This window comes from Hemitrygon akajei, chromosome 8 (assembly GCF_048418815.1).
Source record: "Hemitrygon akajei chromosome 8, sHemAka1.3, whole genome shotgun sequence".
NCBI lineage: Eukaryota > Metazoa > Chordata > Chondrichthyes > Myliobatiformes > Dasyatidae > Hemitrygon > Hemitrygon akajei.
Window position 1 is genome coordinate 102,251,502 of NC_133131.1, and position 13,778 is coordinate 102,265,279.

Sequence of the window (13,778 nt, forward strand, 5' to 3'; positions counted from 1 at the left end):
CATAACATGACAGGCTGGATACTAAATATACAAAAATTACTTATTTAAATAGAGTATATTTTTGGAATCAACTGTGTATGGCTCTACATGAAGAAACATGATGGTCTGACGTCAACTTACTTTCCAGACAGAATATCTTGTCTAAGCTGTAACACAAAGAGGTATCTGAAAAACAATACACTGAGTTAAAGGTCTGACTTTACTGAGATATCTGCTGTGCATTTTCAGTCATTTATGCCATTATTTCCAGATTATTAGAAGTCAGTATTTCTGAATATAAGGTATACGATAGAAGGCAGATTCTAACCAATGAATTCAGATGATAGAATACATTGCAACAACAAAACACAAGTGATTTATAGTTTTTCTGTATGCAAACCTAAAATTAGTCAAGTTTTCAAAAAGAAAACAATGATCTTTAAGAGGAGATACAAGAGAGTGCAGATGCCGGAATCTGGAGCTAAAACCAAACTGCTAGAGCAACTTATTTGTTGGACAGCTTGGGTCAAAATCCTTAACCTGGACTGAAAGACAGAGGGGAGAAAGCCAGTTTTAAAAGGTGAAGGGAAGGGGCATTGCAAGAGTTGGCAAACAATAGATAGATCCAGTTGAGGAGGGAGTGATAGGTGATGATCTTTAAGATATTGTTTCTATTTTATTTTGCCAACCACAGTTTTATCTTGTCTCATTTGAAAGATGATTAAATTTAAGGATGAAGAATAATTGGTTTAATATTGGTGCAAATGTCAGCTGGTTATGAGAAATTAAGTAACAGTCTGGGTTACACAACAAAAATTTCACAACTTCATACATGAAGGAAAAACAATCGCCAACACTGTTAAAGGCTGTATTTATCTCTGGTAATTTACATCAATACCCCAATATATATAACATTCAAATAAATATACAAAATATTAACGTATTTGATGGATCCAGGAAGGTGTTTTGATATAACATGTGCATAATCTGACCAGAAAGGAGCCTTATTAGACCTCATATTAGGATATGAGCCTGACAAGAAATTGGAGTTTCAATGGAGATGTTTTAGGAATAGTATTCATACTCTGTAAGTTTTTAGATAGTTATGGATAAAGACGAGGCTGGACTTCAGAGGGGGAAATTTGTAAAATGGGGAAGGCAGGGGCAGGGGAGAGTAAATTGGGAACAGTTGTTATTGGCTAAATATACATCTGACAAAGGCCAACTGGTCAGACTTTAGGACCAATATATTCTGTGGGCAATAGCAAGGCAAATGAGGCAAGGTTAACAAATCTAGTCAAAAAGAAAAGGGAAGCATATGCAAGTTTAAGAACCTGAAATCAGACAGGACTTTTGTGAAATACAGACGTGAGAAAGAACTCAGTTAGGGATCAGGAGCACTAGAGGCTATGAAATATCCTTGGTGAGTAGGATTAAATAGAATCCCATGCCATTTATACATATATTAAAATCAAGATGGCTATTAAGAAGAGAATAGGACAAAGGACGGAATTTATGTCTGGAATCAAAGGTTCTAGACAAATACTTCACTTCAGTATTCAACGACGAAAAAGACATGGAGGGTAGTACGTTCAGAGAGTGGTATGCTGATATTCAAGGGCATATTGCCTTTTTTTTTATAAAGTATTTTTTATGATCACAAGACAATGCTGGGCATTAAGAGCTTCAAGTACTGCCGGACTATTCCAAAAGCGAGTTGCTCATTGGTGGCAGAGCTGGACTTGGTGTGCGAAGGCTGTGTGCAATCTGACAGTGATTTTCTTGGACATTTTTCTTGCGATCGCAAGACCCTGTTTGACATTGGTAATGTAAATTACCGCGAGTGTGGTTTACTGGTTTATTGGTGGGGCTAATGATAGGGGCGCTACATGACATAGACTGCAGTGAGTACTAGGCCTCATTCTGAGAGCTTGCCTGTTGCAGCAGTCCAGGAGGGGACTGGCACAGCATCTATGCTGGATTGCATGCATATGTGCATTTGTCTATGGACTGCTGAGAACTGCTTGTCCTTGCTAATATCACCCACGCATCATAAATTCACAGGACATGTCACTCAGTGACTTTGGCAATATACATACATTTATTGCATGATTATATAATTACTGCTATCTTATACAGAGTGTGCTCTATGTGCCTTGTGCTGTGCATGAATTTTGGTACTACGTTTTGTGTCCTGGACCTGTAGGAAGGCTGCTTTATTTTTCGGTATTCATGTATGGTTGAATGATTATTTTAGTAAAGCTTTCAGCAAGATGCCTCATGGCAGGTTGATCTGGAAGATGCAGGCACATGGGATCGGTAGAGACAGCAGACTATTGAAAACTGGCTTAACCATGGAAGATGGAGGGTAGTGGTAGAGGAGATTTTCCTGACTCTGGGACCATGACCAGTGGTGTTCCACAAGAATCAGTACTGGGACCTCTGTTGCTCATGAAAAGCAAATTGATTTGGAGAAAAATGTTATATATTCAGCTTATTAATGTCTGCAGATGACACAAAAATTGGCAGAATTGTGGACAGAGAGGCAGGTTGTCAAAGAATGTACAGTAGCTGGATATGTGAGCAGAAAAATAGAAAATTAAAGTTAATCCAGGCTAGTGTAAGGTGCTGGACTTTGGAAGGACAAAGAGAATAGGCCAACTTTGGTGTGCAAATCTGGAGGCTGCATCAGGGAAAGAAGTGTAGCTTTGGAAAGGGTGCACAAGACGTTCACCAGACAGTAGACAGTATTAGCTATAAAGAGAGTTTAAACACACTTGGATGTTTTTTTTTGAAATGTTGGCAGCTGAGGGGCAATGTCATGGAAGATAAAATTGTGAGAAGCCAATAGAAGGTAGATAATCAGAGCAACACACACAAAATGCTGGAGGAATTCAGCGGACCAGGCAGCATCTATGGAAAAGAATATCATTGATGTTTCGGGCCAAAACCCTTCAGCAGGACTGAAGAAAAAAAGCTGAGGAGTAGATTTAAAATGTGGGAGGAGGGGAGAGAGAAACACAAGGCAATAGTGAAATCTGAAGGGGCAGGGATGAAGTAAAGAGCCTGGAAGTTGATTGGTGAAAGAGACTGAGGGGAAGAGGGGAGGAGCACCAGAGGGTGTCAATGGGTGGGCAAGGAGATAAAGTGAGAGGGAAAAAGGGGATGTGGATAGGTGAAGTGGGGGGGGGGAGAGTGCATTACTGAAAGTTCGAGAAATCAATGTTAATGCCATCAAGTTGGAGACTAACCAAACAAAATATATGGTGTTGTTCCTCCAACCAAAGTGTGGCCTTCATCATTAAAGTGGAGCTGGCCATGGAGAGACATATCAGAATGGGCATGGGAAGTGTAAGTAAAATGGGTGGCCACTGGGAGATCCCGCTTTTTCAGGCGGATGGAACGTAGGTACTCCACAAAGCGGTCTCTTAATCCACATTGGGCTTTTCATTTTAGAATGAAAGAAATGTCTTCCTTTTTCAAAGAAAGGGGCTTCCCTTCCTCCACCATCAAAGCTGCCTTCAACCTTATCTCTTCCAGTTCAGACACATCTGTTCTTACCCATCCTCCTGCCACCTTACCAGGGATAGGGCTCCTCTTGTCATAGAAACATAGAAACCCTACAGCACAATACAGGCCCTTCAGCCCACAATGTTGTGCCGAACATATACTGACTTTATAAATTACCTAGGGTTACCCATAGCCCTCCATTTTTCTAAGCTCCATGTACCTATCCAGGACCCTTTTAAAAGACACTATCATATCTGCCTCCACCACCGTTGCCAGCAGCCCATTCCACGCACTCACCACTCTTTGCGTAAAAAACTTAACCCTGACATCTCCTCTGTATCTACTTCCAAGCATCTTAAAACTGTGCCCTCTCATGTTAGCCATTTCAGCCCTGGGGAAAAGCCTCTGACTACACCTTATCTTATCTTATACACCTCTATCAGGTCACCTCTCATCCTCCACTGGTCCAAGGAGAAAAGACCAAGTTCACTCAACCTATTCTCATAAGGCATGCTCCCCAATCCAGGCAACATCCTTGTAAATCTTCTCTGCACCCTTTCTATAGTTTCCACATCCTTTCTGTAGTGAGGTGACCAGAACTGAGCACAGTACTCCAAGTGGGGTCTGACCAAGGTCCTATATAGCTGTAACATTACCTCTCAGCTCTTGAACTCAATCCCACGGTCGATAAAGGCCAATGCACCGTATGCTTTCTTCACCACAGAGTCAGCCTGCGCAGCAGCTTTGAGTGCCCTATGGACTCGGATCCCAAGATCCCTTTGATCCTCCACACGGCCAAGAGTCCTACCATTAATACTATATTCTGCCATCATATTTGACCTACCAAAATGAATCACCTCACACTTCTGAGTTGAACTCCATCTGCCACTTCTTAGCCCAGGTTTGCATCCTATCACCGTCCTGCTGTAACCTCTGACAGCCCTCCACACTATCCACAACACCCCCAACCTTTGTGTCATCAGCAAATTTACTAACCCATCTCTCCACTTCCTCATCCAAGTCATTTATAAAAATCACAAAGAGAAGGGGTCCCAGAACAGATCACTAAGGCACACCACTGGTCACTGACCTTCATGAAGAATATGGCCTGACTACAACCACTCTTTGCCTTCTGTGGGCAAGCCAATTCAGGATCCACAAAGCAAGGTCCCCTTGGATCCCATGCCTCCTTACTTTCTCAATAAGCCTTGCATGGGGTACCTTATCAAATGCCTTACTGAAATCTATATACACTACATCTACTGCTCTACCTTCATCAATGTGTTTAGTCACATCCTCAAAAAATTCAATCAGGCTCATAAGGCATGACCTGCCTTTGACAAAGCCATGCTGACTATTCCTAATCATACTATGCCTCTCCAAATGTTCATAAATCCTGCCTCTCAGGATCTTTTCCATCAACTTACCAACCGCTGAAGTAAGACTCACTGGTCTATAATTTCCTGGGCTATCTTTACTCCCTATCTTGATAAGGGAACAACATCTACAACCCTCCAATCCTCCAGAACCTCTCCTGCCCCACTGATGATGCAAAAATCATTGCCAAAGACTCAGCAATCTCCTCCCTTGCCTCCCACAGTAGTCTAGGGTATATCTCATCCGGTCCCAGAGACTTATCCAACTTGATGCTTTCCAAAAGCTCCAGCCCATCCTCTTTCTTAATGTCTATATGCTCAAGCTTTTCAATCTGCTGTAAGTCATCCCTACAATTGCCAAGATCTTTTCCCATAGTGAATACTGAAATAAAGTACTCATTAAGTATCTCTGTTCTCTCCTCTGGTTCCATACACACTTTTCTACTGTCACACTTGATTGGTCCTCTTCTCTCACGTTTTATCCTCACGCTCTTCACATACTTATAGAATGTCTTGGTGATTTCCTTAATCCTGCTCACTAACGCCTTCTTGTGGGCCCTTCTGGCTCTCCTAATTTCATTGTTAAGCTCCTTCCTGCTAGCCTTATAATCTTCTAGATCTCTATCATTACCTAGTTTTTTGAATCTTTTGTAAGCTTTTCTTTTCTTCTTGACAACATTCTCAACAGTCTTTGTACAGCACAGGTCCTGTTCCTCACCATGCTTTCCGTATCATTGGAACGGTCCTATGCAGAATGCCACACAAATATCCCCTGAACATTTGCCACATTTCTTCTATACATTTCCCTGAGAACATCTGTTCCCAATTTATGCTTCCAAGTTCCTCCCTGATAGCTTCATATTTCCCCTTACTCCAATTAAGTGCTTTCCTAACATGTCGCTTCCTATCTCCAATGCTATGGCAAAGGAGATAGAACTGTGATCACTATCTCCAAAATGTTCTCCCACTACGAGACCTGACACCTGACCAGGTTCATTTCCCAATACCAGATCAAGTACAGCCACTCCGCTTGTAGGCTTATCTACATATTGTGTCAGGAATTCTCCTGAACACACCTAACAAACTCCACCCCATCTAAACCCCTCGCTCTAGGGAGATGCCAGTCAATATTTGGGAAATTAAAATCTCCCACCACAACAACACACTTATTATTACACCTTTCCAGAATCTGTCTCCCCATCTGCTCCTCAATGTCCCTGTTACTGTTGGGTGGCCAATAAAAAACACCCAGTAGAGTTATTGACCCCTACCTGTTTATAACTTACACCCACAGAGACTCAGTAGACAATTCCTCCATGACTTCCTCCTTTTCTGCAGCCGTGACACTATCTCTGATCAACAGTGCCACATCCCCTCTTCTTTTGCCTCCTCCGTCCTTTCTGAATCATCTAAAGCTTGGCGCTCTAGTTGCTACTCCTGCCCCTGAGCCATCCAAGTCTCTGTAAAGACCACAACATCATAGCTCCAAGTACTGATCCACACTCTCAAGCTCATCCGCTTTGTCCATGATACTTCTTGCATTAAAATAGACACATCTCAAAACACTGATCTGAGTGTATCCCTTCCCGATCACCAGCCTCTCCTCCTTCCCGCACTGTTTCCAAGCTTTCTCTATTCGTGAGCCAACCGCCGCTTCCTCCGTCTCCTCAGTTCAGTTCCCACCCCACCACCCTGCAATTCTAGTTTAAACTCTCCCCAGTAGCCTTAGCAAACCTCCCTGCCACGATATTGGTCCCCCTCGGAGTCAAGTGCAACCCGTCTTTTTTGTACAGGTCACTCCTGTCCCAAAAGAGGTCCCAATGATCCAGAAATCTGAATCAATGCCCCCTGCTCCAATCCCTCAGCCATACACTTATCCTTCACCTCACTCTATTCCTATACTCACTGTCGTGTGGCACAGGCAGTAATCCTGAGATTAGTATCTTTGAGGTCCTGCTTCTCAACTTCCTTCCTAACTCCCTGTACTCTGTTTTCAAGACCTCCTCATGTTTCCTACCTATGCCGTTGGTACCAATATGTACCACGACCTCTGGCTGTTCACCTTCCCATTTCAGAATATAGTGGATGCAATCAGAAACATCCCATCCCTGGCACCTGGCAGGCAAACCACCATCTGTGTTTCTTTCCTGTGTCCACAGGATCGCCTGTCTGACTCTCTAACCATAGAGACCCCTATTACTGTTGCCTTCTTCCTTTCCCTACCCTTCTGACCCACAGGGCTGGACTCTATGCCAGAGGCATTTCTTCCGCCAGGTAGGCTGCCCCCCCCCCCAACAGTACTCAAACAGGAGTACTTATTGTTAAGGGGGACAGCCACTGGGGTACACTCTAGCATCTGACTCTTACCTTTCCCTCTCCTGACTGTTACCCACTTATCTGTCTCTCGAGGCCCTGGTGTGACTACTTGCCTATAGCTCCTATCTATCACTTCTTCACTTTCCCTGACCAGATGAAGGTCATTGAGCTGCAGCTCCAGTTCCCTAACTCGATTCCTAAGAAGCTGCAGCTTGATGCACCTGGCACAGATATGGCTGTCCAGGAGGCTGGGAATTTCCCAGACATCCCACATCTGACACCCAGTACAGAACACCAGCCAAACAGACATACTTCCTGTTTCTATTCTACACAAGTATATTACCTTGCCTCGAACTGTTATTGCCAAAGCCCCATTGAGCCAAAGCCCTCCAACTCTGTCTACCACTACTCCAACACCCGCTCTTTAAAGTTGTCTTCTTTTTAAACTCTTTCCACTGGTCTAACTCATCGACGTCCATACCTGCGCAGTTGTTCCTCAATCAAACTGCCAAAGAAAAAATGATCGCCTTTTATACTCTTCCCACTGGTCTAACTCACATGTCCACGCACCTGCGCAGTCGTTCCTCGATCCTACCACCCCACCAGTCTCTGCATCCAGCACAAAATTCTCTGAAAAATCTGCCCTCTCCAACGAGATTCCACTATCAAGCACATCGTTTCCTCCCCCCCATTTCTGCCTTCTGCAGGGATCACTCTCTACATGACTCCCTTGTCTATTCGACCCTCCCCACTGATCTCCCTCCTGGCACTTATCCTTGCAAGTGGAATAAGTGCTGCACCTGCCCCTACAACTCCTCCCTCACTAACATCCAGGGCCTTAAACAGTCCTTCCACGTGAGGTGACTCTTCATTTGTGAGTCTGTTGGGGTCATTTACCGTGTCTGTTGCTCCTGCTGTAGCCTCCTCTATTACCGGTGAGACCCAACATAGATTGGGAGACCGCCTCGCCGAGCACCTATGCTTCATCTGCCTCTTAGTGGCCACCCATTTTAAATTCCACCTCCCATTGTGGTATATCTATAAATGGCCTCCTCCACTGTCGTGATGAGGCCACACTTAGATTGGAGGAACAACACCATATATTCTGTTTGGGTAGCCTCCAACCTGATGGCACAAACATCAATTTCTTGAACTTCCGGTATTGTACCCCCCGCTTCATAATTTCTCATTCCCTTTACTCTCTCTCTCTTATCTCCTTGCCCACTCATCGACTCCCTCTTGTGCCCCTCCCCCGCTTTTCCTTCTTCCATGACTTTCTGCTCTTTCAACTATCAACTTCCAGGCTCTTTACATCATCCCTCCCCCTTCAATCTTCACTATCAACTTGTGTTTCTCTCTCCCCACCTTTTAAATCTACTCCCCAGTTTTTTTTTCCTCCAGTCCTGCTATAGAGCTTTGGCCCAAAACGTAACAATACTCTTTCCCATAGATCCTGCCCGGCCTGCTGAGTTCCTCCAGCATTTTGTGTGTCTTGCTTGGATTTCCGGCATCTGCAGATTTTCTCTTATCTGTGAGCAGATAATCAAAGTCTTTTTCTCAGGATGGAAAAATCAAATACCATAGGGTAGAGGTTTAAGGTGAGAGGTGGAATAATTAAAGGAGATATAAAGGCAGATTTTTTGCCCAGAACATTCTGCCAGGAGTGGCGACTGAAGCAAATACAATAGCAAAATTTTTAAAAGGCTTTTAGCCAAGCATCTGACAGGCAGGGAATAGGGGGATTTAGACCATGTGCAGACAGATGGGATTAGTTAAACTATCATCAAGGATGGACAAGATGTAGTTACCTGAAGAACGTGTTCCTTTGCTGTACTGTTCTGTGTTCTGGACATATGTCACATGAAATTTGTTGTTTTGTGGCAGCAGTACGGTGCAGTACGTAATCATAAAAATTGCATTATTGCAAAAAGAATATCTTTATATATAACAAATTAAATATGTAGTGCAAAAAGGGAGCAAATTCAGCCAATGATGAGAGTGACAAAGGACGGGACAGCCTTGAAATCTAAATGTGAAATTTAACACTAGGGACTCCGCCTTCCGCTCACGGACATGTAAGACATAGTTTCTTTCTGTCCGCCTTTAATCTCTCCCTTTTCCGACTTAAAATTTGAAATTTCAACTTTATTCAGTTGGATCTGTAGAGCAACAGTTATAATTATGGCTACTCTAAGAAGCACCAAAAGGAATCCAGACCCAGACAATGGAAAGCCTAACAAAGTTGACGAGTTCTTGGAGGAACCTCCTTGGGTGAAGAGTTTAGAGTCTCAAATCAGCTGTATTGGCACTGAAATAACTCAACTAAAAGATAAATTTCTTCCTTTTGAGGAAAAAATTGACACTCTGAGCCTCAATCTTAAAGAAGTTAGTTGAAATGCAGCTGACCTTTCTTCTCGTTTGGAAAAGGCTCAACAACGAATCGTTGATCTGGAAACTCGGTCGCGTCAGAACAATATCCGAATTGTTGGATTAAAAGAGAAATCAGAATCTGCCAACACACTGGATTATTTTGCTAAAATGTTTCAGTCTTCATTTCTGGAGGCTTGTTCGCAACCGCCGGAGATTGAAATGGCTCACAGAATCGGTGCTTTAAAACTTTTGGACCAAGGTAAAAACAGGCATATTGTTGTGCGTTTTCTTTGTTTTAGAGACAAAGAGCGCATTATTAAGCTTGCAAGAAAACAAAGGTTGTTTCAATTTCAAAGTTTGGAGATTCGCTTTTGAAGATTTTCCACGCAAAATTTTTAAGAAGCATTCTGGATTCGCTTTGGCCATGTGTTTAGCTTACCAAAAAAAGCTCTATCCATCACTTCAATATCCAGCTAAATTAAGGCTTTTTGTCAAAAATTCTGGGGCTTGTATTTTCGATGTCCAGCCGAAGCATTGCGTTTTATTAACTCTTTCCCTGACGTCTGAAACCTGAAGGTTGAATGATTTACAGCTGTTTGACTGTCTCACGACGTAACTAACTAGGCATCTAACTATTCTTTTTAGATACAAAGTCTCATGATGATATCTAAACAGTTAAATGTTTTAAGTAGGAATGTCTGTGGTTGGAACCATCCTATAAAGCACAAGAAAACATTTAAATTATCCAATTCCAACCTGATATAATCTTTGCAGAAGAGACGCATATCAGGTTATGTGATAAAAATCACATAAAATTGATTTTTTAAATATTGGAAGGATCCTCAGTTTCATGCAAACTCTCAAAGTAAAATTAGAGGTGTTTCTACTTTGATTGATTCCAATATTCCTTTTAATCAGGAGGATATTATAGCCGATACCAATGGTAGATTTTTGATTGTTAAAGGAATAACTTATGATAGGAAACTGGTTTTGGTTAATATTTATGGACCAAATGTTTATGATCCCTCATTTTTTAAAGCTGTCTTTGCTCTATTACCTGATTTAAATGAATATATGTTATTAATGGGTGGTGATTTTAATACTTGTCTAAATCCTTTAATGGATAAGTCATCATCCAAACATCAACTCCCTAATTGTTCTACATCACTTATTAATTCCTTTTTAATTGATTATGGCTTAATTGAAGTTTGGAGGCATATGCATCCTAGTGATAGAGAATATTCTTATTTCTCACATGTTCATAATAAATATTCAAGAATCGACTATTTTATAGTCGACCCTCGACTTCTATTTAATGTTTAGAAATGTGAGTATGATGCAATTGTTTTCTCTGATCATGCTCCTTTAAACCTAATATTTGAACTGAAAGATGTTGCTTCTACCAGACCATTTTGGGGTTTTCCAGAACATTTGTTACAAAGTTTAGAATTTGTTGAGTTTATTGAAACTCAGATAAAAGAGTTTTTTCTCTTTAATAATACAGGAAATGTCCCAAAGTTAGTATTCTGGGATACATTAAAAGCCTATTTACGTGGTCAGATTATTTCATATATAGCTAAACTGAAGAAACAAACAAGAATGGAATTAGATAAAATCTCTAAACAAATTAAAGAATTAGATAACATCAATGCAACCTCTCCAAATGTTGTTTTGTTTAAAAGAAGAGTAGAATTACAATCACAATATAATTTATTATTAACTTATCCTATTGAAGGATATTTGCTTAAATTGAAAAGTCAGTTTTATATTTTTGGGAATAAAAATAATAAGCTCTTAGCTTCCCAATTAAGAGCAGCTAGAGCTAAAAGACAAATTTTAAAGATTTGCAAAAATAATGGAGATATAGCAAGTAACCATGAAGACATCAATAATATTTTTCAAGATTTCTATTCTGATCTTTATAGATCTCAATTTTCTGCAGATTCCTCCAAAATGAAGGCTTTTTTACGTAAGATTAAATTTCCTCAAATTTCTGTTGAAGATCAACAGATGCTTGATGCTCCAATTACTGAGCATGAAATTCAGAAAGCTATTCTATTAATACAATCAGGTAAAGCTCCTGGACTTGATGGTTATTCGGTAGGATTTTACAAAAAATCTGAAAGATTACTTTCTCCATATCTTTTGGAAATATTTCATGAATCCTTTCAGAAGGGTAGTTTATCTTCTTTTTATGAAGCTTCTATTTCCTTAATCCTTAAGAAAGATAAAGATCCTACAGAATGTTAATCATATAGACCTACTTCACTATTAAATGTGGATGCACAAAATTCTAAGATAATGGCTAACCGCTTGGAAAATATTTTAACTAAAATCATCTCTATGGATCAAACGGGCTTTATTAAAGGCTGTTACTCTTTCTCCAATGTTCGGAGTTTGATGAACATTATATATTCATCACTATCTAAGCAACCCCAATGTGTTATCTCCCTCGATGCAGAAAAGGCATAGAGTTGAGTGGCCATATTTGTTAAAAGCATTAGAAAAATTTGGTTTTAGTAATAATTTCAATAGGTGGATTCAAATGATTTATAAGAATCCAATTGCCATGGTTATTACTAATAACTTCAGGTCCTCTTTTTTTTTTCCACTTTCACTTGGTACTAGACAGGGATGTCCATTAAGCCCTTTATTATTTAAACACATATTGGAGCCTCTGGCCATAACACTCCGTGAAGCTAAAGATATTCATGGTATTTCTATGAATGGAACCATACATAAGATTTCTCTTTACGCAGATTATCTTATTTCGAATCCTGAGGAATCAATTCCTAATCTTTTGGAAACAGTAAAAGATTTTGGTAAATTTTCAGGATATAAACTTAACTTAAATAAAGGTGAATTGTTTCCATTAAGTGCCCCTGTTTTTATATTTAATGATATTCCATTTAGAATTGTTAATTCTTTTAAATATTTAGGTATTACAATTACTAAAAAATATAAAGATCTTTATAACGCTAATATAGTTCCTTTAATGGACTCCATGAAACAACTATTTTCTAGATGGAATCCACTTACTCTCTCTTTAATAGGTCATATCCATGCTGTGAAAATGATGATTTTACCTAGATTTTTATATATTTTCCAAAATATACCTATCTTTTTAACTAAAAAACTTTTTGATCAAACTGACTCTCTTATTTCGTCCTTTATTTGGAACAATAAGAGACCAAGAATTAATAAGTATCATTTACAAAAATTGAAAAAAGATGGTGGACTTGCACTTCCTAATTTAAGACTGTATTATTGGGCTGTTAATATCAGACAATTATGTTTTTGGCTATATTGGCTCGACAAGAGCCAAAAACCAGTTTGGGTTGATTTGGAATTAAAAGCTGTTAAACAATTTCATTTAACCTCAATATTTGGAACTCCACTACCTTTACAGCTCTCTAAAATTCCAAATTTAAATCTTTACCCTGTTATTAAACAGTCCTCATGGATTTGTTTTCAGTTTCGCAATTTTAAAAAAATTTAAACAACTTAAATTGTCTAGCTCTTTATATCGAAACTTTTTATTTAAGCCTTCAATAACCGATCCCATTTTTCTCCAATGGAGAAATAAAGGGAACCGTTCTTTCACAGATTTATTTTGTGATGGTCGATTGATGGCTTTTGAAGAGTTAATTAACATATTCTCTTGCTCATACACACTTTCTGCAATATTTTCAGGTTAGACATTTTTTACAACAATATTTATCTAAGTTTCCATATTTGCAAGAATCTGATTTGTTGGATACCATTTTGAATTTGAATCCTTTAGTGAGAGGTTCCATTGGTAGAATTTATAATTTATTTTTACTACAAAAAGAGAACCTCTCATTAAAGATTAAACAAGATTGGGAGAGAGAACTTAATATGACCTTTGTTAATGAAGATTGGTTGCGAGTTTTGAAAAAGGTAAATACTTCTTCTATATGTGCCAAACACTGTTTAATTCAGTTTAAAATTGTTCACCGTTATTATTTAACAAAGGAGAGACTATCCAAAATATTTCCTAGTATAGACAATTACTGTGATAGGTGTAAAACTGAAGTAGCTACTTTGTCACATATGCTCTGGTCATGTTCTTCATTTTTTCCCCCTTTTTTTTTTACATGTTCTTCATTAAAATCTTTTGGGAAATCTTTATTTTCTACAATTTCTAAAGCTCTGAAAATTAATATACAACCTAATAGATTGACTGTTCTATTTGGAATAGTTCTG

General features: G+C 39.6%; 1 protein-coding gene across 1 annotated transcript in view; it reads right to left on the reverse strand.

Annotated features, from left to right (window-relative positions):
* LOC140732124 (band 4.1-like protein 4B) overlaps positions 1–13,778 on the reverse strand; it is a 354,588-nt gene that overhangs the window by 196,394 nt on the left and 144,416 nt on the right. Inside the window, exon 5 of the mRNA XM_073054310.1 lies at positions 121–165. Coding sequence (XP_072910411.1) covers positions 121–165 — 45 coding nt within the window. The remainder of the gene's footprint in view (positions 1–120; positions 166–13,778) is intronic.